At 42.9% G+C, this 25,124-nt stretch overlaps 4 protein-coding genes across 4 annotated transcripts; all 4 read left to right on the plus strand.

The window, feature by feature from the left end:
* Positions 1–522: 522 nt before the first annotated feature.
* On the plus strand, positions 523–3,589 carry tank (EI24 domain-containing protein tank). The gene is made up of 5 exons (XM_064690390.1): positions 523–654; positions 757–928; positions 1,017–1,312; positions 1,535–2,209; positions 2,275–3,589. The coding sequence occupies exons 2-5, from the start codon at positions 914–916 to the stop codon at positions 2,759–2,761; spliced, it is 1,473 nt and encodes a 490-aa protein (XP_064546460.1). The 5' UTR covers positions 523–654; positions 757–913; the 3' UTR covers positions 2,762–3,589.
* A 385-nt stretch (positions 3,590–3,974) lies between these two features.
* Positions 3,975–11,540, plus strand: Ir25a (ionotropic receptor 25a). The gene is made up of 9 exons (XM_064690396.1): positions 3,975–4,116; positions 4,279–4,428; positions 4,494–4,769; positions 4,970–5,408; positions 6,590–6,704; positions 6,785–7,030; positions 9,439–10,031; positions 10,418–10,933; positions 10,999–11,540. The coding sequence occupies exons 1-9, from the start codon at positions 4,008–4,010 to the stop codon at positions 11,387–11,389; spliced, it is 2,835 nt and encodes a 944-aa protein (XP_064546466.1). The 5' UTR covers positions 3,975–4,007; the 3' UTR covers positions 11,390–11,540.
* A 306-nt stretch (positions 11,541–11,846) lies between these two features.
* Positions 11,847–21,709, plus strand: tho2 (THO complex subunit 2-like protein). Its single transcript, XM_064690293.1, has 16 exons — positions 11,847–12,179; positions 12,250–12,418; positions 12,475–12,722; positions 12,782–12,915; positions 12,973–13,373; positions 13,431–14,180; positions 14,241–14,630; positions 15,112–15,459; positions 15,525–15,809; positions 15,871–16,179; positions 16,662–17,352; positions 17,408–18,121; positions 18,582–18,625; positions 20,989–21,163; positions 21,221–21,264; positions 21,328–21,709. Exons 1-16 carry the CDS (start codon positions 11,977–11,979, stop codon positions 21,505–21,507), a joined length of 5,085 nt encoding a protein of 1,694 aa, XP_064546363.1. The 5' UTR covers positions 11,847–11,976; the 3' UTR covers positions 21,508–21,709.
* Positions 21,710–22,044: 335 nt separating this feature from the next.
* LOC135433995 (uncharacterized) lies at positions 22,045–22,600 on the plus strand. Its single transcript, XM_064690317.1, has one exon. The coding sequence runs from the start codon at positions 22,232–22,234 to the stop codon at positions 22,364–22,366; it is 135 nt and encodes a 44-aa protein (XP_064546387.1). The 5' UTR covers positions 22,045–22,231; the 3' UTR covers positions 22,367–22,600.
* Positions 22,601–25,124: the final 2,524 nt, after the last annotated feature.

Raw genomic sequence — 25,124 nt, forward strand, 5'->3', positions numbered from 1 at the left:
AGGCACATATGGTACATACACACACACACACACATATATATCTGTAGGATACAAAACCTTTTATCAACGCCAACTACGCAGGTCGCACAATAATTAATCAGTGTCTTTAAAATGCCGTCAGTTGAGTTTGTTTTTAAATTATAATTAAGCGCGCGCGCCACATGATTCAAAAGCACTTGCTAAAACCCACAGATAACAAAACAAAATACAATTATTATGTTTGTGTTATTGTTATTATTGCAATTCAAAACAAACACATTCGATTCACACACACAGCAGAAAAATCTATACAATATTCGAATGATGCAAGCTCAACAAGTTGAAAACAAAAATTCTAACGCTCAAGAAATTCCACCTCCTACCTGTTTTCCGCAAGCGGAAAAACTGAACTCAAGTACTTTTTTGTTTTCCCACCTAGCCTAGCGAGTAGTTCGTTGAACCTATCGATGTTACCATATCCGATATATCGATAGCTAGAGTATGAATTACCATATGCGATATATCGATAGCTAGTGTATGCAGTTACTCAGACCGTAGCAAGTACATGATACGGACAAACAACAATTTCACAAATTATTTACGGGTATATCGGTGGGACAAGGTTCAAATGTGGTGAATCACACAAAAGAATAAACTCTGGCTGTCACGCAACAAGTAGGTATACCAAATCTAATTTTTACTGTTACTCGTAATGACGTGCTGTTCATCGTGTAAACTGTAAATTTGTGTTACTATGAAACAATGTCATCGCAACAGCGCAAATTCATAGGGAAACAAAACGTTTCAAACAACACTGCAAGAACCGTAAATACAAACACGCATCTATTTTTGTAATGCCCACAACAGTCGTAACAATTGCATTAAGTGTTGGCTAAAACTACCGTAACATCCAACAGACAACAGACAGGTGGCGATGGCTGCAATAAAGGTGCGTAGCTAATGTTTTCTAAATTTAAGTGCGTTGTAAATTTAAAACGTGTATTTTTTCTATTTGTGCATGTGTGTATGTGCTGCAGAACATCGCGCTGGGCATTTTGTATGGACTGTGGGACAGCATACGCGGCATGACCCTGGTGCTTCACATAGACAACGAGGTGGCCAGACAAAATGCGGAATTGGAGACAATGCGCCAGCTGCGCAGAATGGACAGGGAGCAATATAGGCAGGCGCAACGTTCGCCCTCGCCAGTGCCCAGCTCGGCGGCGGCAATGATACGCGAGGAGTATGCCAAGCGTGCGGAGGCGAATACCGATGAGCGTACGCTGGAGAAGATATTTAAGAAGAAGCCCGTGGAGCAGCCACAGCCACAGGCGTAAGTATGCAAATGTTGTTAAAAAAAAAAAAAATGGAAATGGGGTACTCTGGCAACTGCTTATGCTGTCATAACAAAGATAAAAAGTTATCGATAAAAAATTATCGGACAACAGCTGTTTAGCGCGCGAATTTTGAGCGCAGCGTAATCCTCACTAAAAGCAGCTTCTTGAGTACCCCTAACAATAGCGCATGACTAATTGTATTTATTACGCATTTGCAGCGAGAAGAAAATTGCCAAGAAATTGTTCAAATGCTGCCTGCTAAATGGCGGCTTCACCTGGCTTAGCATCGTGCTGTTCGAGAATGTGCTGCTGCCTACGCTGAAATTCTGTTTGACCATTTTCTATGGCGCGCAGTCCGATACGTTGCCCTTTGTCTGGAGCTGGCTGCATCCAATTTTGTCGCTGATCTTTGGCATGATGTGGGTGCTGCCCATATTCATGCTCTCCAAGATTGTCAGTTCGCTGTGGTTCGCGGACATTGCGAATGCAGCGTATCGTGTGCGCAAGGGTCGGCCACAGTTGATACCCGGGATCAGTAAACTGGTTGCCGATTTCCTCTTCAGCATGGTCGTGCAAATACTGTTTCTGGTGCAGAGCATGTTAGTCAATCTTGTGCCAGTGAAATATGTTGGCTCATCGCTGTGCTTTCTTCATTTGTGCCTGCTCTATTCGCTGTACTCCTTCGAGTACAAATGGTTCAACATGGGCTGGGAGCTGCATCGACGACTCACCTACATTGAAAAGAATTGGCCATATTTCCTTGGCTTTGGCATACCGCTGACGGTGCTTACGAATATGTCCAGCTCTGTGATTGTCAGCAGCTGCATCTTTTCCATATTCTTTCCGCTTTTCATACTCAGCGGCAATGAGGCGAAGCCCATTGTGGACACCACGTAAGTAGCGACAATCTACAATCGCTAGACAATATTAAAGTTTACCTTTTCTTTTTTTTGTTTAGTAACTTTTCTCTGCGTCTTTTCTCGCCGGTGGTATTCATATCCAATCTATGCTTTGGCGGAAATCCGTGGAGCAAAACCAATCGCCTTTTGGCTCAGCAGCGTAAGCTGGCGGAGAAGCAGCGTCAGCTGCAGCGCGAGGAGCTGCTGCTCAAGCAGAAGAAACAGCAATATATGCTGCAGCAGCAGCGACAGCACGAGGCGATGCGCGAACATTCGCGTTCCCGGACACCGCAGCTAGGTCAGCCGCATCATCGGTACGCCCAGCCGCCGGCGTTTGATGCGTCGCGTGTGAGAGACTCTTCGGCCTCGTCCACGCACAGCTCCAATGCGGCAACGCCGAGCAGCTTTAGGCCACCGCCGTTCTTTGGAGGCGGCGCTGGTGGTCTACACAGCAATGTACCCCTGGTGCCCACACCTGTGCCCGGTGCACCGCGCACGCCCGTCGTTGTGCACGAGGAGTCGGGCCCAGATGACTGGAATTTGTGAGATTTTTGTGCACACACGCACGTACACACACACAGACACACACACATTTACTTGACTATTATCATAAGGCATAGGCATTAGTATGTATGTATATACTTATATATTCAAGTACTGCGATCGAACTGTGTATGTTAAATTTAAATTTAGGTCTACGCATAATGACAATTCACGCTAGCCGACGGCTAGTAGCTATCTTTATCTATTGTTTGTATCTAAGATAAACACGCCCAATTTGCTGCCCCAGATTTGAATGGTTACATTTTTTTTTTGACTGGGTATTCAAAAGTTTCATAATAACGTAATAAAAATTTTTGTAATTTCGTCGAGTGCTGCAAGTTTTATATAAAAAAAAAACTGGCTTTTTGCTTTCTTTATTTTTATTATTATGTACAGTCGTACTTCACTATGACAAACTGCATTGATAAGTTGTGCTTAGCTTTTCTTTATGTATGATGAACAAAATGATTAAATGGTTTATTTTTTATTTGTTAAAGTAAACTATAATACATTTAAGAACATTTTATATACTAAGTATAAAGTAAATGCCTTTATCTGATATTATACAGTCTCAACTTTAAATATCACAATTTTGTATTCTTACAAAAAGAAAAGAGAGTACTTTGGAAAAAGTCTTAAAAGTCTCTATATTTGTAATTTTAGAGGATATAAGTAAGTATAATTAGATAAGGAACTGTCCTGTTTTGAGCTTTTTTTTGGAGCTCCGGTTTAAACCTATTCGTAGCCTTGCTTATAAAGTTGCACAAAGCTCGAAAGTCCTTATTACTCATACAAGATATTAAAAGTAAACGAACTTTTTAAATTTCCTAATTTCTGTTGGTAATTATTATGAAGTTTTTGAAGTTCAAAGTTCATTAAAGACAAATACGTTGTTAGCTAAAATAATATATGGCATGTTCGCAATTTATGATTTTAATTAATCGTTAAGTTAAATAGATCGTAATCATGACAAAAACGAATGTCACGGACTCATATTTGGCTCTCGGAGGAAGCATTGTGACAATCGTCCAAAGGCTGACCCATATCCGGCTCGGTTTGGGGGGGCGTCGCCAATTAGCGCCACGAACAATAGATTAGGCGGTCAGGTGAGGGCAGACAGTCAATTGATTATCACCAAGGATACACACATGTCCACACATTGGCGCGCCGAAAGCACCGCTCAGCGGCGTGTGTCAGTTCCCGATGGTGGTTCGTGCGGTGCGGTCAGCGTCAGGTTGCCAGGACTATAATGGAGAAACGTTTTGAAACTTTGAAATATTTATGGTTGTTGTGGACATTGCTGCAAAGTGCACTCCATGTGGAAATTGCAGCACAGACGAGCCAGAATATCAATGTGTGTAAGTGCCCAATCGATAGATGGCAAAGGAATAGATAGGACTCGGGTCTTAGGTAAACTAATTAAGCTGAATGCTAAAGCTGGGCTGACTTGGGCGGGTTCTGGTGCGGGGTTTGTGCCCTGTGCAAATAGAAGAACTAATGTCGTGTGTCCTCTTCCACAGTTTTTATTAACGAGGTGGATAATGAGCCAGCGACCAAGGCCATCGAGGTGGTCCTCACCTATCTGAAGAAGAATCCCAGCTACGGTTTGTCGGTGCAAATTGAGTCCATCGAGGCAAACAAAACGGATGCCAAAATATTGCTGGAAGCAAGTAAGTTCTTTAATAAAGTATTCTATGTACATATATATCTATATAATCCGATCCCTTACTCACAGTCTGCAACAAGTATGTGGCCAGCATTGAGAAGAAACAAATGCCGCATCTTGTACTGGACACCACCAAAGCGGGCGTCGCCTCGGAAACGGTCAAGAGCTTCACCCAGGCCCTGGGCTTGCCCACCATCAGCGCCTCCTATGGCCAGGAGGGCGACCTGCGGCAATGGCGCGACTTGGACGAGGCCAAGCAGAAGTATCTGCTGCAAGTTATGCCGCCAGCTGACATTATACCCGAAGCAGTGCGCAGCATTGTCAAGCGGCTAAACATCACCAATGGTAAGCATGCCCGACGGGCACATACCCTTTAATTAACATGCATTTCTTTGATATACATTTTTCGTACAAGTGTAAAATTTGCCTTTGACCGATCGGTTGCTAAGAAAATATCGATATTTATGTGTGAACAGTTATCGATAGCTTATAATCCTGCTCTCTTTTCGATAAGCGATATTTGATCCCTCACTATTTCCCGCCAGCTGCCATACTCTACGATGACACTTTTGTTATGGACCACAAATACAAATCCTTGCTGCAGAACATTCAGACGCGTCACGTGATCACGGCCATTGCCAAGGATGGGAAACGGGAGCGCGAGGAACAGATCGAGAAGCTGCGCAATTTGGACATCAACAATTTCTTTGTGCTGGGCAATTTACAGTCTATACGAATGGTGCTCGAGTCTGTTAAGCCCGCCTATTTTGAGCGCAATTTCGCCTGGCATGCGATTACGCAGAGCGAGGGCGAGGTCAGCAGCCAAAGGGACAATGCGACCATTATGTTCCTGAAGCCCATGGCGTATACGCAATATCGCGATCGCTTGGGTCTGCTGCGCACCACATTTAATTTGAATGAGGAACCGCAGCTGGCATCGGCCTTCTACTTTGATCTGGCACTGCGCAGCTTTCTGGCCATCAAGTAAGTCTTATGGGATAAGAACTAAATGGAACCAATTTACATTTCTCAAAGCCTGTTTTTATCAATTTCCTGTTAAGCTACTTGCCATTCTATTATTCAGTTGCCTGTTTTGAGTTTTTATACTTTGTTTTTAATCTGCGCTTGGGGATATTTTAGGGATATTTTATAGGAAATCACATTCTCATAGAGGATTGTGGCGAGGTCAGCATAGTCAAAAATGCAAATATTCTTGCCACGCCCACTTTGAAATTGTGAACTTGGGGATATTTTATTGGGAAATACCATTCTCCTTTTGATTGTTGCAGATGATTTCCTCTAGCGTGCAATCTGCAAATATTCTCGTCACACCCACTTTTATAATCTGAGCTTGGGGATATTTTAGGGACATTTTATTGGGAAATTCCATGCTCCTTTTGATAGCTGCAGATGATTTCCTCTAGAGTGCAATCTGCAAATATTCTCGTCACACCCACTTTTATAATCTGAGCTTGGGGATATTTTAGGGACATTTTATTGGGAAATACCATTCTCCTTTTGATTGTTGCAGATGATTTCCTCTAGCGTGCAATCTGCAAATATTCTCGTCACACCCACTTTGAAATTCTGATCTTGGGGATATTTTAGGGATATTTTATTGGGAAATTCCATTCTTCTTTTGATTGCAGCAGATGATTTCCTCTAGAGTTAAAGCTGCAAATATTCTCGTCACGCCCACTTTTATAATCTGCGCTTGGGGATATTTTAGTGAAATTTTTTGGGAAATTCCATTTATAGGATTGTTGCAGATGATTTCCTCTAGAGTGAAAGCTGCAAATATTTCCAACACGCCCACTTTCGCCCCCATCACGTAAAAGGCTATAAACTGTCCGGATATAAAAAAAACTGGGCCAAAATTAATATGTACATATTTTTGTATATTCGAGCTCAAATAAACTTCCCCTATTATAAGTACCTTGTAATGTATTTATCAGTTAGGTAATCCCCATGACAAATTGGTTTTGACAGCAAGTTAAGGGTATTGTTAGCTCTGGCAGAGAAGTAAACAAAATGGAGCCCACTTGAATTCTATTTTGGTCTTTTCTACTTTTAATTGACCCTCTCTATTATTGGTACATAATTACAGCAAAAGTTTTTGGTGTCTATGTTGTGGTCAAATCTAATTTCTTTGTTATTTGTGACAGAGAAATGCTGCAATCGGGCGCCTGGCCGAAGGACATGGAGTATCTGAGGTGTGATGACTTTCAGGGCGGCAATACACCTGAACGCAATATTGATCTTAGGCAATATTTTACACAGGTGTGTTTACACTAAAATAAGGGGTAGTCCCCGCCAATTATGGCTAATTATTGTTTACAACATTTTTGGTGTGTTCAAAGGTTAGCGAACCGACATCCTACGGCACTTTCGAGCTGGTCACGCAACCGCGCAAGCCCTTCAATGGCTTCAGCTATATGAAATTCGAAATGGACATCAATGTGCTCCAGATACGTGGCGGCAGCTCCGTGAACAGCAAATCAATTGGCACCTGGACAGCTGGCCTCGACTCGCCGCTGGTTGTCAAGGATGAGGAGCAAATAAAGAATCTCACCGCAGATACCGTCTATCGCATATACACGGTGGTGGTAAGACAATCTATATAAATACAACCGACTGATTGACTGATTAATTGATTGACTGACTGATTGATTGATTGATTGACTGACGACTGATGAGACATGGATGTCCATTGTTTGGCCTCTAGATCAATTTGCCATCAAAATCTAGCAACACTATGTTTGGTCGAAATTCATGTGAAAATGGTACCCTCAAATATCCTATATAGACATAGGTTAAATTTCCCAGCCCCATAACTCGGTCAAATCTGATCCGATTTTCAATAGGTTTCGATTTTGATCATGGTTTGGCCTTTAAATAAATGTGGCATCAAAATCTGGCAACATTATTTTTGGTCAAAATTCACGTCAAACTGGTACCCTCAAATATCCTGTATAGACATAGGTTAAATTTCCCAGCCCCATAACTCTGTCAAATCTGGTCCGATTTTCATAAGGTTTGGCTTTTTGTTCATGGTTTGGCCTCTAGATCAATTTGGCATCAAAATCTGGCAACATTATTTTTGGGCGAAATTCATATGAAAATGGTACCCTCACATATCCTATATAGACAGAGGTTAAATTTCCCAGCCCCATAACTCGGTCAAATCTGATCCGATTTTCATAAGGTTTGGCTTTTCGTTCATGGTTTGGCCTCCAGATCAATTTGGCATCAAAATCTGGCAACTCTATTTTTGGTCAAAATTCATTTCGAAATGGTACCCTCAAATATCCTATATAGACAGAGGTTAAATTTCCCAGCCCCATAACTCTGTCAAATCTCATCCGATGTTTACGAGGTTTGGATTTTTGATCATGGTTTGGCCTCTAAATAAATGTGGCATCAAAATCTGGCAACATTATTTTTGGTCAAAATTCATGTCAAACTGGTACCCTCAAATATCCTGTATAGACATAGGTTAAATTTCCCAGCCCCATAACTTGGTCAAATCTCCCTTGATTTTCATAAGATTTGCCTTTTTGTTCATGCTTTGGCCTCTAGATCAATTTGGCATAAAAATCTGGCAACATTATTTTTGGTCGAAATTCATATGAAAATGGTACCCTCACATATCCTATATAGACATAGGTTAAATTTCCCAGCCCCATAACTCGGTCAAATCTGATCCGATTTTCAATAGGTTTGGATTTTGATCATGGTTTGGCCTTTAAATAAATGTGGCATCAAAATCTGGCAACATTATTTTTGGTCAAAATTCACGTCAAACTGGTACCCTCAAATATCCTATATAGACATAGGTTAAATTTCCCAGCCCCATAACTCGGTCAAATCTGATCCGATTCTTCACGAGGTTTGGATTTTGATCATGGTTTGGCCTCTAAATAAATGTGGCATCAAAATCTGGCAACATTATTTCTGGTCAAAATTCATGTCAAACTGGTACCCTCAAATATCCTGTATAGACATAGGTTAAATTTCCCAGCCCCATAACTTGGTCAAATCTCATCCGATTTTCATTAGATTTGCCTTTTTGATCATGGTTTGGCCTCTAAATAAATGTGGCATCAAAATCTGGCAACACTATTTTTGGTCAAAATTCATGTGAAAATGGTACCCTCAAATATCCTATATAGACATAGGTTAAATTTCCCACCCCCATAACTTGGTCAAATCTCCTCCGATTTTCATAAGATTTGCCTATTTGTTCATAGTTTGGCCTCTAGATCCATTTGGCATCAAAATCTGGCAACACTATTTTTGGTCAAAATTCATGTGAAAATGGTACCCTCACATATCCTATATAGACAGAGGTTAAATTTCCCAGCCCCATAACTCGGTCAAATCTGATCCGATTTTCATAAGGTTTGGCTTTTCGTTCATGGTTTGGCCTCTAGATCAATTTGGCATCAAAATCTGGCAACATTATTTTTGGTCGAAATTCATATGAAAATGGTACCCTCACATATCCTATATAGACAGAGGTTAAATTTCCCAGCCCCATAACTCTGTCAAATCTCATCCGATTTTTACGAGGTTTGGATTTTTGATCATGGTTTGGCCTCTAAATAAATGTGGCATCAAAATCTGGCAACATTATTTTTGGTCGAAATTCATATGAAAATGGTACCCTCACATATCCTATATAGACAGAGGTTAAATTTCCCAGCCCCATATCTCGGTCAATTCTCATCCGATTTTCGTAAGATTTGCCTTTTTGTTCATAGTTTGGCCTCCAAATAAATGTGGCACCAAAATCTGGCAACATTATTTTTGGTCAAAATTCATATGGTTCCTTCAAATATCGTATATAGACATAGATCCAAATTTCCCACCCCAATAACTCGGTCAAATCTCATCCGATTTTTACAAGGTTTGGCTCTTTGTTACGGGCAAGGCCGGGATATACCCGCTCGTAGGCTATATAAACCTAAAGAAGAGTATTCTCTAAAGCAAATTCTTTTTATACCATTCCCAGCAAGCGCCGTTTATAATGCGCGATGAGACGGCGCCCAAGGGCTATAAAGGCTATTGCATAGATCTAATCAACGAAATTGCGGCCATTGTGCACTTCGACTATGAGATTCAGGAGGTGGAGGATGGCAAGTTCGGCAACATGGACGAGAAGGGCGATTGGAATGGCATCGTGAAGAAATTGATTGACAAACAGGCGGACATTGGGCTGGGCAGCATGTCGGTGATGGCCGAGCGGGAAATTGTCATCGATTTCACGGTGCCCTACTACGATCTTGTGGGCATTACGATTATGATGCAGCGTCCCAGTTCGCCCAGCTCGCTGTTCAAGTTCCTCACCGTGCTGGAGACGAATGTCTGGCTGTGCATATTGGCTGCCTATTTCTTTACCAGCTTCCTGATGTGGGTCTTCGATCGCTGGAGTCCATACAGCTATCAGAACAATCGCGACAAGTACAAGGACGATGAGGAGAAGCGCGAGTTCAACCTGAAGGAGTGCCTCTGGTTCTGCATGACGTCCCTGACGCCCCAAGGTGGCGGCGAGGCACCCAAAAATCTATCCGGTCGTCTAGTGGCGGCCACGTGGTGGCTTTTCGGGTAGGTGTGATCAAAATTAACACGACTTTACACCAAAATTTATTTAATCGAGCTTAGAGATTAACGGTTTTAAGGCAAATCTATCAAAATATTTAATCGGATAAAACGTTAACATTCCAATTTAATGTTATTTAACAGAGGCTCATAAGATGTTAGATTCAAATACAATTGTTTTTATGAGCTTTTCAAAAAATTTTCCATTAGATATATTTCTATAAAAAAATAATGAGATAAAACGTTAACATTCAAATTAAATGTTATTTAACAGAGGCTCATAAGATGTTAGATGCAAATACAATTGTTTTTATGAGCTTTTCAAAAAATGTTCCACTTCAATATTATAATTAAATATTGGATTAACATAAAGTGACTCTTATATTCCTTAGCTTCATCATAATTGCCTCCTACACGGCCAACTTGGCTGCCTTTTTGACTGTCTCACGTTTGGACACGCCCGTGGAGTCCCTGGACGATCTGGCCAAGCAGTACAAGATTCTGTATGCACCCTTGAATGGCTCCGCTGCGATGACCTATTTCGAGCGCATGGCCAACATTGAGCAAATGTTCTACGAAATCTGGAAAGATTTGTCACTGAACGACTCGCTGACGCCGCTGGAGCGCTCCAAGCTGGCCGTCTGGGATTATCCAGTTAGCGATAAATATACCAAAATGTGGCAGGCCATGCAGGAGGCGGGCCTGCCGGCCACCCTCGATGACGCAGTGACTCGCGTGCGCAACTCCTCGACGGCAACGGGCTTCGCATTTCTGGGCGATGCCACGGACATACGCTACCTGCAGCTGACCAATTGTGATCTGCAGGTGGTCGGGGAGGAGTTCTCCCGCAAACCCTATGCCATTGCCGTGCAGCAGGGCTCACATCTGAAGGATCAATTCAATAATGCGTAAGTTCGGGCGGATTTCTAATCATGTGAAAAGATGCTTATTCCTATTTGAAACTCTCTCGCAGCATTTTAACCCTGCTGAACAAGCGGCAGCTGGAGAAGCTCAAGGAGAAGTGGTGGAAGAACGATGAGGCGCAGGCCAACTGCGAGAAGCCGGAGGATCAGTCGGATGGCATATCCATACAGAATATTGGCGGTGTTTTCATCGTGATCTTTGTGGGCATTGGCATGGCCTGCATTACGCTCGTCTTTGAGTATTGGTGGTACAGATATCGCAAGAATCCGCGCATTATCGATGTGGCCGAGGCCAGTGCAACCCAGCCGAATCTCAGAGATGGCGGCAAGGGTAACGATGGCGTTATCTTGGGTCACTCGGGCGAGAAGTTCGAGAAATCGAATGCGGCGCTGCGGCCACGTTTCAATCAGTTTCCGGCTACTTTCAAGCCGCGTTTTTAGAGGACCTGTAAACAACAACAAAAAACAAATACCAATTCATTGAGAAATCGTCTACGTCTATAGCTTTAAGTAAACATGAAATTATTTTTCACATATCTATGCACATGCAATCAATTAGTGTCAATTTTTAATAAACTCATGTGTCGTAAAAGTTATTACTTTGCTTAGGTACAGTTGCGCCAACAATTACTCGTGCATCTATTTTGAGGTTAGATAAATTTAACATTTTTCTATTATTCACAATAGTGTGTAATCAAGGCAAGGCCACATTAATTTACAGAGAAGAACTGTTAACTGTTAAATGCTGTTAAAAATATCATTTGCAGATTCTGTTAAGTTTCGTAACAGATTTTGGTTAACAGCATACTAGCATACCAGCATACCTTTAACAGCCGTTCGATGTTTGCACTGCAGCCCTGGTTCGATACATAGCAATCGATAAACTTATTTTCCATACACATCTCTCACACTTAAAAAGGCGGAGAAAAGTGTGAAAATTTGTCAAATTTTTCAATAAACAACATAGAAATTCATAAATAAAGCAAATAAAGAACGTGTTGCCCGCGTGTTAACCATAAATAATTTGCATGCGTCGTTTGAAGAAACTTGCGAAGAGTCACAGCGTGACGGGTACGCAAGAAAACGATGCAGCGGCGACAGCAACAACAACAACAACAACAGCGGCAGCTGCGTCCGATCCGGCGGCCCCGACAGATGCCAACGGTGGAGGCGATACATTACTTAATGTGGACATCTTCAAACATTTCGACAAATCCGGTCGCAGCGAATTGTACGTAACTGCGCGTGTGTCTCTTAATCTATGAGTGCTAATAATTTGTTGATAAATTTTATCTACTTAGCATAAAATACCTGAAGCAACAGCTGCAGGATAGTCCAGAGAGTCCGGTGTTCGATCAGCATGGCACATTCAAGCACGGCATCTCGAATGCCATCTATGAGCTGCTCTGGCAGGCATTGCGCTACAAGCTGAAGAAGGATGTCGTGCTGCACGTGCTCACAGATGTTGTGGTAAGTGCATCAAGGCGGGCATCAAAATCAACTTTACTTGAATCTCGCACATTTAGGCGCTGCACAAAGAGTTTCCCAGTCTGATACTGGACGTGGTCAACATACTGGACAGCGAAACATCCTTGATGACCGAAGGTCTGCAGGAGGAGCGCCATGGTTTTGTGCAAGTTGTTAAGGATTTGGACAAGGTGCTGCCGGAGAGTTTGCTTAAGGAGCGCTTGGAAATTGATACCCTACAGGAAGTGGGCATTGTAAAGAACAAGAGCTTCTACACGAAGTTCATCAAAGTCAAGACTAAGCTCTAGTAAGTGCGCGTCATCAAAGTCAAGATAAAATAAACTTCATTTTCATTTCCTTTTGCAGCTACAAGCAGCGCCGCTTTAACCTGTTTCGCGAGGAGAGCGAGGGTTTCGCCAAGCTCATCACAGAATTGAATCAGGACTTTGAGGAGCACACAACCCCTGATGCCATAATGGACATAATTAAATCCCTGATAGGTGAGTGCCATCATTTGCAGCCTGATTTGTGCTCGTTGACATTATCTTTGCCTTCAGGCTGCTTTAATCTGGATCCGAATCGCGTGCTGGATATTATTATTGAATCATTTGAGACGCGTCCCGATCGCTGGAAGCTTTTTATACCCTTGCTGCGCAGTTATATGCCCACCGGCGCCATCATTTGCGAAGTTCTAGGCTATAAATTCTGCCACTTTAAGGCAACGCGCACGCCGCGCTCGTTGTACCATGTGTGCGCTCTGCTGCTGAAGCATGGCGTCATCGAGCTGAACGATGTTTATGTCTGGCTAACGCCGAATGATGGCAGCATACGTGCCAACTGGGAGGAGGAGCTTGCCGAGGCGAGAGAAATGGTCCGGAAGCTGCATGTGATTTCCACCAACAAGAAAGAAGAGGACAAAGAACCACCAGCACCACCAACTACTAAGAAATTCGATGAGGTACGTTTTGAATGAATCTAAATCTTTCCATTAGCTGATTCCCTATGCACTCGACAGGAGAAATACAATGCCAATCAAAAGTTTGGTCTCTGCGAGGCTCTGCTCAAGGTTGGCGACTGGGAGAACGCGCTCAAAATTATACAAAAGCTGCCGGATCAGTCGGTTGTGGTGCAGGAGCCCATTGCACGCGGCATTGTGGAGCTGGTGCATCTGTCCGTCGAGCAGATCTACTACAAGAAAGTCTTCAAGGCACCCGCTGGCCGCAAGCCCAGCCGCAATCGGCTGTACGAGGACGCCACGCTGGTTGCCAAGCTGCAGGCGCAGGAATTTGCCGATCTGCGCAAATTCACATGGCCCATGGCCAATGTGCTGGGTCCCGCGATGCATTGCGATACGGTTTTGATGTATAAACTGGTGCGCATTATGGGCAAAATATTACTGGACATGGGCGTGGACAACTTAAATGGACCGCCGCCAAATACGGAGCTGGAACAGCATTATTATGATATCATTAGCTGTCTGGACGCAAGCATATTGCCCTCGTTGCTTTATCTGGACAGCAATTGCTCCATGTCCGAGGAGATCTGGGCTGTGCTCAAATTCTTTCCATATCATTTGCGCTACAGCATGTACGCACGCTGGAAGAACGACAGCTATCAGCTGCATCCGAATCTGATACGACGCTGTGGACTGGCGCAGCGGGATATCAAGGCGCTCATGAAGCGCGTCAGCAAGGAGAATGTCAAGCCGCTGGGGCGTCTCGTGGGAAAATATAGCCACTGTACGCCCGGCCTGCTCTTCGATTATGTAAGCATATATCTAGCTAGCTTGGATAAATCTCATCTCATTTAAATAATTGCCTTTCAGATCCTGGTTCAGATTCAAATATATGACAACTTAATCGGACCCGTCTGCGACATGCTCAAGTATTTGACCGCCTTGTCCTTTGATTGTCTGGGCTATTGCATCATTGAGTCGCTGACGATGACGGGTCGGGGTCGCTTCAAGGACGACGGCACCTCGCTCTCGCTGTGGCTCCAGAGTCTTGCCTCCTTCTGCGGCACCATCTACAAGAAGTACAGCATCGAGATGAGCGGCCTGCTGCAGTATGTGGCCAATCAGCTGAAGTCACAGAAGAGTCTCGATTTGCTGGTGCTGCGCGAGCTGGTGCACAAAATGGCCGGCGTCGAGTCTTGCGAGGAGATGACAAACGATCAGCTGCAAGCCCTTTGCGGCGGCGAACAGCTGCGCGGCGAGGTGGGCTTTAAATTGATATATATATATAATATCTTTATCTATAAAATTGTCGTGACTGATTGATTGACAGCTCAACAAGAGATAGATAGCTGAAATATTTACTGTAGCTACCTTAGCTGATGAATTTCAAAGATTTCTGCTAACATTTATTTGAGAGCTGTTTCACACCATTCGTAAAATGGTTTAAATTGAAGCATTAAGGCCGGGAAATGCCCGCTAGTAATACAAAATATTCATGAATGTAAAGTTATCTTCGTACTTAAATATGCTGACAAACAATACTTAACTTAAGTCAGGCTCGTAATTGAAGAATATTCCTTGATTAAAGTGGGGATTAGGATTAGTTTAAGTTTAGGCTTAAATATCCGGACAGACAATGCTAAACATAGTCAGGCTCGTAGTTGAAGAATTTCCTTAGCTTTACTTGGGTGTTAGCAAATATTTAAAAATATTATATATTAACATTTGATTATATTTCCAGGCTGGCTACTTCAGTCAGGTGCGTAACACGAAGAAGTCATCGAATCGCTTGAAGGAGGCATTGGCCAACAACGATCTCGCCGTCACACTTTGCCTGCTGATGGCCCAGCAGAAGCACTGCGTCATCTTTCGGGAGACGGCCGCACACAGCCATCTGAAGCTGGTGGGCAGTCTGTATGATCAGTGCCAGGATGCCTTGGTGCAGTTTGGCACATTTCTGGGCTCCACCTATTCGGTGGATGAGTATGTCGAACGCCTGCCATCGATTATCACGATGCTGCGCGAATATCACATCAACACGGATGTCGCCTTCTTTCTGGCACGGCCCATGTTCACGCATCAGATTAACGTAGGTGTCACCCCGTGAAATTTAGATTACATTTAAACTTAATTTGGTTTTATTTCGCTTTGCAGCAAAAGTACGATCAACTGCGCAAGGCGGATCCCAATGCCAAGAAGCTGACGACGGCGCAAAAGCTGCAAAAATATCTGGAAGCCACACAGTTGATAATGAATCCCATTGTGGAGTCGGTGCGACCGCTGCACAGCTTCAAGGTGTGGGAGGACATTAGCCCACAGTTTCTGGTCACCTTCTGGAGCCTGAGCATGTACGATCTGCACGTGCCCAACGAGATCTATCAGCGCGAGATTGGCAAGCTAAAGCAGCTGGCACAGCAGGCTGCCGAGGGCAAGGATTCGGTAAGATCAGCTGACATACAACCAAAAGCGCTTCTTCAATAATGTCTTTCAACTTGTCCAGAACCAATCCAAAAACAAAAAGGAACAGGAGCGTTACATTGCGCTCATGGAGAAGCTGAATGATGAGCGCAAGAAGCAGCATGAGCATGTGGACAAGATTTTGCAACGCCTGCAGGAGCAAAAGGATGGCTGGTTCCTGTTGCGCTCGGCCAAGTCGGCGAAAAACGATACCATAACACAGTTCCTGCAGTTGTGCCTCTTCCCGCGCTGCACCTTCACCGCCCTCGATGCGCTCTACTGTGCCAAGTTCGTGCAGACCATACACAATCTAAAGACCGCCAATTTCTCCACGCTGCTCTGCTACGATCGGGTACGGATTAACTATCTATATACGACTATTTTCCCTGTTAGACTGTCTGACTGATTGGTTCATTTATGTGATGTAAATGCATGATAAGACAGGGTTCGGAAAAGGGGTTCACAGATTTTGGTGGATGAAGTTTTAAACTCATCTTCAAGGAGTCCTTTAAGGCGTGGTGTTTCACACATTTGGGAAAGTCCATCCCCCTCTTGGTTGGGTGTCACATTATTTTAAGGTAAAGATGTTTCAGCGAGCTTGGAAATTCCACCTGCAACTGGGGAGAAGGTGCTATCCACCTTTAAACTCTATTATAAATATCTGTGTAAATTATATTAAAGTGCTCGCGGGAGGGAAAAGTAAGATATAAAATTATAAGAATAAACTTGGCCCGGGCAAAGCAGGGTAATATCCCGCTAGTATATCTATATTATATATATTATATTAAGTCAACTCCAGTTAGCTAATAATTCTTGCCTTTTCCCCCACCTCAGCTCTTCTGCGACATAACGTACTCGGTGACATCGTGCACGGAGGGCGAGGCGACGCGTTATGGTCGCTTTTTGTGTGCCATGCTGGAGACGGTTATGCGTTGGCATGCGGATCAGGCGGTCTTCAACAAGGAGTGCGCCAATTATCCCGGCTTTGTGACCAAATTCCGTGTCAGCAATCAGTTCTCGGAGGCCAACGATCATGTGGGCTATGAGAATTATCGACATGTGTGCCACAAGTGGCACTACAAGATCACCAAGGCGATTGTGTTCTGTCTGGACTCGAAGGACTTTATGCAGATACGTAATGCGCTTATCATACTGATGCGCATACTGCCCCATTATCCGGTGCTCTCCAAGCTGGCGCAGATCATCGAACGTAAGGTGGACAAAGTGCGCGAGGAGGAGAAAACCAAGCGACCCGATTTGTTTGCCATCGCCTCCAGCTACATTGGCCAGCTGAAACTGAAGTCGCCGCACATGTTCAAGGAGAGCGACTTCCATCAGGTGGCCGAGCGGCCCGTTAAGGAACCGGTGCTTGCGCCGCCCGGCACCAGCACGGTCAAGCTGCTGACTGGCGACAAGGTGAATGCAACGACTGCCTCAGCGACCTCCACGCCCACCACGAAAACAGCCCCCGGTGCGCCCTTCTACGAGCAAAAGGCGGCCGTCAAGGAGCCGGACGCCAAGGCTGGTAAGTAGCTGTTAAATAAGCCTACATTATTTGCTGACAAATCTCTGCCGTGCAGGTCAACCGATGCGCGGCGGCGAGGCCAAGCTCGGCAAACCGGAGGGCAGCACAGTGACCGTGGTGTCCATCTCGAAGTCCGTTTCGGCGCCGTCCAACAGCGAACGCGAGAGCAAACGGGATGCGGCAACGGCTGCGTTGCGGGAACCCCAATCCCATCGCAGCATGGATGCCAGGGAGGAGCTGCAGTCGAGTGTCAACAGCAGCAGTGCCAACAACAACAACAGCAGCAACAACAACAACAGCAGCAGCAACAACAACAACCCGAGCAGCAGCAGCAATGGCAACCAAAGCGAACGGCGCAGTCGCGAACGGGATCGGGAGCGCGAGGAACGGCACAGCATGAGCAGCACACGCAGCTCGCAACGGGACAGCAATCGGAACAGCAACAGCAACAAGGAGCGCACCGAGGCCGAGCTGCAGCAGCGCGCACGTGAACGTTCGCAGCGCCTCGAGGAGCTGGAGGCGGCAGCCGCTCTGCGTGCACAGAAACGCGAGAAGCTATCGCGACGCGATGAGCGCGGCCAGCACAGCACACGGCACGACGGTGTCGAGACGGTGGATCTGGTCACCGGCAGCGGCAGCAGCCAGGAGCATCGCCACTACGATGACTACGAAGGACGCCAGCGAGATCGCGACCTCAGTTCCGTCTCCAACGAGAGCAACGGTTCGCTGCAGCATCGACGCAGTCACGAGACAATTGAATATGATAAAGGTGAGGAAAGCGCATATAGAAGGAGTCCATAAAGCATATAGATTCTTGATCGGTATCAACAAAAGGAGATATGTGATATCTTGATTAAACTTCGCAGCGATGCGTTTCTTTCGAAGTCGGTTCGAATCGGACAACTTTATCATTTAGCTGTCATAGGAATAATAGGTCATACTTGTAGTTTTGTATATAGAAAAGTTGCTTTTAATTTTTGTAGACTGTCTTTCACAAACTTAAAATGAGGAATAATCTCAACAAAGTGGGGATTATATTTATTTAAATTAATTATTTATTTTTCAAGATATCAACAACATAAAACATATAAACAAAATTGTATCTTTATGGATACTATAGGAAAATCGTTTTTGCATTAAGTTTCCGTGACAGGATTATTCGAATATATATCACATATTTTCGCAGCTAGCTTTATCTTAATTAATTCTATTTCCTTTTCGATTTGCAGATTCTAAACGTCGTAAATTGGAATCGTCGACGAGCAGTTCAAAGGTTAGTAGCATATGGTTGCATACATAGTACGCTAAGACAACGACCGACCGAACCGCAACCAACGGAGGGCATAACAAAAAACAATAAAAAACAAAAACAAAACAATAAACAAAATGAGTGAAAGAGCATGCGAGAGGCGCATGTTCCCAGCAGCTGGCATAGACGAGACGTCAGACCAAGTCAGCAACGCAACGCAACCCACCAAAATCAAATTCCACTCTGGACACAATTGGAACTCGTCCAAGTTGAAAACAAGTGCATTCACCAAGTATACAACAAATGTGTACAAATTTGGGGTATTTTTTTCATAGCATTAAGATCTATATAAATAGTTAAGTAAGCGCACAGTTGAACTGTATAGAGAGAAATTAGTTTATATATATTATATATTAAGCAGATCAGATTTTAGTTGCAAATATGCATTTTAAGGCAGCTCTGTTAAATCATTTGTAGAGTCCGTTTTAGGTTTTATTATGCGATGTATATATATTTTATGTAGTTTATGTGTAAGTTAAGCTAGCTTTATAAGACACAAGTGGACCACAACAACAGGATGCAGAAGTTAAAGACGAGATGCGATGCAAAATTTAAAGACGAGCTGCTGAAGTTAAAGACGATGAAGTGATGCGGATAAAAACGAAGCAATCGCTGCGAGTCACTCTACCCAGAAACTAAAAAAAAGAAAAACCAACGCTGGAATCAAGCAGAAAAAAACCTATTTTAATCATCATTGGACTAAAAAGCAACATCTTAACCTTCATCTGAAACGAGCTGAAAAAAGATGCCGGACAAGCTCTCAAATGGACTACATTCCAAGTGCTGCAAATTCGCTGCAAAATCAAAGATAAATATTCTAAAAAAACAACCTGACGACCTGTAATCAAAGATAAATATTCCAAGAAAACCTGAGGACCTGTAATCCCAGCTCATCCAATCAACCGGCGGGCAACCCAAAACACAAAGGACAACACAACCAAGACGGACCGCAGTTAACTTAACGAGCATTTTCTTAGCCGCAGTCAAGGCTAAAAGACTGAAAGGAAACCAAGAAGCAACAGGCAGCTATCCAGATAAATACAACTTGATCCGAGCGCCATCAAATGCATGGAAAAATAATCCCCACCGAACTGCAGTCTAGACTCTATTTAATCTCAAACAAAGCTGATCGTTATGGAGGATAAACCTTAGAAACAAACATTCCGGAGAGCATTTCTTTCACTACACATTCGACTTGCAACACTGCAAACATGGATTTATCGATAACTAGTAAACCTTAAATTGGGAATACACAACATAACGAGAGACAACACACCTTTGACGCTATCAACAAATTAAATGATCGATCTTCACAATATGGATCAGGAATATGTCAAGAAACAACCCAAAGCGCTTGAACTCGCCGCATCAGAACTGGAACTAGAACGGACCTTAATCTCCACTCGAGCAACCGCAGATGTGTATCTTAAAATAGTGGATCCTGTTACAAACTTTCATCGGCATAGAAGAGAGGAAATCGAAATTAAAATTCGGACCTGTTTGGAAACTTTTATCAAAGGCGGAGTAAACCCGGACTACAACGAAGAAATAGTTGATCTATTCGAAAACTCGTTTCGAATGCTGACCTTTTAAAGTTGGGCTTAATCTACAATACAAATATTCGAACTTATTCAACAATCGATAAATCGATTAATCGATACATATCTAAAATTGGATCCATTCGATAACTTTAATCAGAAGAGAAGAAGCTTTAAAGATGACCTTAATCTACAATTAGAAAAGAAATCTACAATCGATAAATTGCAAATCCTGCTCTTAAATTGGACTCATTCGTTAACTTTCATCAGGAGAGAAGAAACTTTAATGTTAACCTTAATCTACAATCAGAAAATCGCATGTCTTACTCTAAAATTGGAACTTTACGTAAACCTTCGTCTGATGAGAAATCCGTCAGTCTCTGGAACCGCTCAAAACTCATTTTAAACCAATAAGTTCTACGTCAAAGACAAACCACCAAAAATAATGGAACACTATTCACACTGGACGTGCTGCGCCCAGCGTTGCCCAACACTACTGTTCCGACTCTACACAACGTCTCAGCCTAGTGCAGACTGCAGTTTAGTTGTACTTTTATTCGTTGATCTTGTGATTGTGTGCAGACGGGTAAGTGATCAGCGTATTGCGGGAGGGCGGACACTCAACTTAGGGGCGGGCCAGGATTAGCGTAGCAACTGGGCAAATGTCCTATTGGGCTTGGTCTTAATACTTTTTAATTTGTTTTTTTTTGAGTTTTGTATTAAAACACATCATCCACATCGATCATGTTGCCACATTTTCCAATTCATATTAATATAATGTCATTACAGAAGGTTGAGGAGCTCGTCGATAGCGTGAAGAAGGCGCGCGGCCTCAAGACCAAAGAGCGCAACAAAGACAAGATGTCCGATGAGGAGCGTGACGCGCGCAAGGATCGCAAGCTGGGTCGGAAACGGGATCGCAACGAGGAGTCCAGCACCAGTGATCACAAGCGTCGGCGTGAAGGTGAGGCAAGAACTGTGAAAATAATATTCAAGACATTCAAGAATGTACGATTTTTAGCACAAAACGGCGATGATGACATGCGCGAACGGGATCGCCATAGAGTAAGTGCTGAGTACTAACATAAATGTGATGGCCAGCGATAACATTTCTCTTGTTATCTGCAGGACAAATCATCCCGAGAACGTTCGCACGACAAATTTGATAGGGAACGCGGCGGTGGAGGTGGTGGCGGTGGCGGCGGTGGCGGCGGTGGCGGGGGAGGCGGCGGCGGCGGCAGTTCGCGTGGTGATGATCGACAGTACAGCATCTCGAAGTCGACACGCTCATCGAGAATGAACTACTGAACGCATGCGGGAGGTCTATGCCCGTATTGTGAAGCGCATTTGATTTAAGAATAAAAAATAGAAAAACAAAAAAACGAATACAATTTTATTTACTATTTTAACGTAAACTGAAAACTAATTTGTGAAAATTTTACAATTTTCTAATATCTAGCTTAAAAAGTTAATAACTAAATAAACTCAATGTAAAGTTAACAAAAAAGTATTTCAAATGTTTTAAAAAACTGCGAGAATGAAAACAATTTATTGTTACTGAAATGCACTTAATTTAAATTTGGCGGCTGTGACCGATAATTTTGGCATTCGATAAATTTTTGAGCCATTCACAGCCAGCATTAAGCATAGGCATCGATAAGCATTTTTGAGTCTTACTACATATCGAAATTAAATATCGATGCGCAGCTTTTAATAATATAAATCTTTTGATTGGAGCATTACTTGCCTCGTTTTCGGAACACTATCGGTCGACTTGCCAGTGAAAACGGTTTTATACTTTCATTAAATATTAATGTATTCGTTTTAATGAGCATTTTATAGTATTAAAGAATCGATACTTTTTGCAGCCGTTTCAAATGAAAGCAACCCTAAATTGCGCACAACGCCGTTATGAGAATTTTTAGTACATTTTGTTGCAAAGGATATATCGCTAGCAAATGTCCTGTGGCCCACACGTGAAGGTGAAGCTCCGAAAATTTTAGTTTTCAGTGCGTGTTCCAACAAATTGGCAATGGCAATGGCCCGGCGGCAGTTCTACTTTAGTAAATACACAAATTTTCACAAAAATCACATCAAACTGTTTGCTGTTTATATGAAAACGGCAAATCTAATGCAAAACTTTAACGTGCTCAAGCGTTCGCTATAAGCAGCCGAAGGTGGTGGAGGGTGAGGACGGGCGCTGCCGCTGACGACGCTGACGCCGCCGCCGCCGCCTGGACCACCCACCAATACATTAACAGCACTTTTTAAGGGCTAACTGTGTGTCCGTGTGTTAGTGTTATTTCAATTACATCAATTATTATGCGACTTGCGGCGTAAGCAACAAGCCAAACAAGTGTTTCAAGCAGACGAACATTAAATATTGCTTGCTATAATTTATGAAAAATTAAAACAACAAAAAATTAATACAAACGTACTGAAATGGCTTAACGTAGGCGTGTCTGCTTATTGGTCGCTGTTGCTGCACAATTAAACCAGCTAGTTGCGGTAAGTGCCATTCAAATGCGGCTTAATTTAGCTACTCATTTATTTATGCACACATACATATAGTACATATACATTAAGCTTACATAATAAAAATATATGTGCGCCAGGCGCGCGGTGCGCAAACGATTTTAAATATGAAGGTAATTGCATAATAAACTGCCGACATGCCATATCTTTGCGCTATATAGCCTGATTTGAAGAGCTAATGAGCCAATTACTAAATTCCACTGAAAAACATACTACCCAATGCTGTACAAAGGAAGCTACTTCTTTTGTGCTTGCTCTCCCAGCTGCCATTTTCAGTGCTGACAATTTGGCGATTTAAAATTTGGCTATTTTCTAGTATTTGAACTTTTTAACTGTACTTCTACTTGGTACTTTCCATGTACTAACAAGCCGGCTTATTGTCAATTTGTGCCCCTAATTCAGCTATTTTTAGCTATTTATTACATCGAATTAGAGTGTCAGTTAACAAAATGTACCAAAATGTACCAAAACTGCATCCACTCTTTCGAATTGGTACCAAAATAAACGTTATTAAGGTACTTACAATATTTCATTTACTTTAATATTTAGTTGAAATTAATCAACAACAAAATACCAAAAATCGAGAAATTGTATATTATATTTATAAATTTAATAATTTTTTCTTCAAAATGGTACTTATTTTTGGTACCAATTACTGTTTTTCAGCTGACAACCGTGCTTGCTGTGCTCTCTCCCAAATTTGCTCGCTCTCTCTCGCTCCAACTGTTTTTTTTCTTGCTCTCCCACGCCAAAAATTGCAAACATCTGTTTTTGCAGGCGGCGGCGGCCAATGCGCATGTCAGTCGCACGTGTCAGTCGCGCGCGCCCACGCTAACGGTACCTACGCTAAACAAAAACAAGTTGTCACACAACGACAACGCCGACGTTTTCTTTTATTTTTACGTCACCTTCGTTGCCGCTGCTGCCAGGCGAACTGCCGCTGCCCAGCCATAGCAATAATAACAACAATGGCGACACACAGACGCAGCTGCAAGCAGCGCTCGAAAGCATGCTAGCATTTGAGTCTGTGTATGTGTGTGTATGCATTGCAGGCGCCATGTTTGTTGTTGCTGCTGCAGCTACTGCTGCTGGGTAAATGATTTGTTTTGTCATGTGAACAATGCCACAAGGCACACACACACACTCACACAGACACACTCTTTAGTGATGCGAATTTTGTTTATTCGAGCATTTGTTTGCTTTGTTGCCTTTGATCAGTCAGCCTTAGCCTTCGCCTATCGATATCGGTTTTAATTATCGAATTGCCTTTGTAATTATTATGCAGGCTCTGGCCACACGCTGTCGTTGCTTAGTCTTTACTCAACACTAACACATCGAATGTACATATATGTAAAGGCCTCTGTAAACATATGTGTGTGTTTACTTTGCTGTTGCTGTGCCCTGTTAGGTTTAATAACAGGTAAAAGGGGTCGGATAAGGTTGAGCGAAGGTGTGTTGCGGTCAGAGACTTCGCTGCAGTTTCATATTGTTTATATAAATCATTGGTACAGGATATCTTTTAGTTAAGCAATATATTTTGCTCCCTTTGGCATGGCTAAGGCAATAACTATTGTCTATTTGTCACGCCCCATCCAGTTGGATTTTTATTTGCCTCTCAACGCCAACTGATTTAGTGGCTGAGTATTGCGTGTTCTTCGTCCTTCGAACATGACCATTGCAGAAGTGTAATAAATTTCCTTTTGCTCTTCTTCTACTTCCACATCATTATCTTGTTCTTGGTTGTTTTGGTTTATTTTGGCTGGTCTGCGGCCTTCGCTTTGAACTACTGTTATTTTCTGGCCATTTTTTGGTCTTGTTGCCGAATGTCCTTGAGCCGCTTACATAACGCGTCGCTTTGTCTCTGCATGTGTGTGTGTGTGTGTGTGTGTGTGGGCAGGGAAGTGTGGGTGGATTATTAAATTTTATGCGTCATACTTATTACGATCTCTGGGCAAAAAGTTTGAGTTAAGTATGCTTAAGTCTATTGAACTTATTCTCCGAATCTACTCCCATTTAGTTTATTTATTTTTTTTTTTGGATTTGTTACCATAACAAGCTCTTCAAACAAAAACTTTTCTGATATAAAAGCTGTTTTGATGCGGTTCCTATTGTTGTTTGTTTTTCATGCACAATATTTTTAATTGAAAATGTTTTTCCTAAAACCTAATTTTGGCAGGGAAGGTAATTCTAAGCTTTTTTGAGGCGCTTCAATGAATTTCTTGGACCTGAAACCGAATTGAATTTGGTGTTAAATGAATAAAGTGTACTACGAAATCCCATATAAAAGCTTTTTGTGGCGTTTCTGTGAATTTCTTGGATTAAATACTGAGTATGAAACCGTAAACCACATTTCTAACTGAATTTCTTAAAACTTCGCTTTGCTGTTAAAT

This window comes from Drosophila montana, unplaced genomic scaffold (assembly GCF_035044405.1).
Source record: "Drosophila montana isolate Dmon_TW-CO22-7 unplaced genomic scaffold, ASM3504440v1 contig_3257_1, whole genome shotgun sequence".
In the NCBI taxonomy this organism is placed as follows: Eukaryota; Metazoa; Arthropoda; class Insecta; order Diptera; family Drosophilidae; genus Drosophila; species Drosophila montana.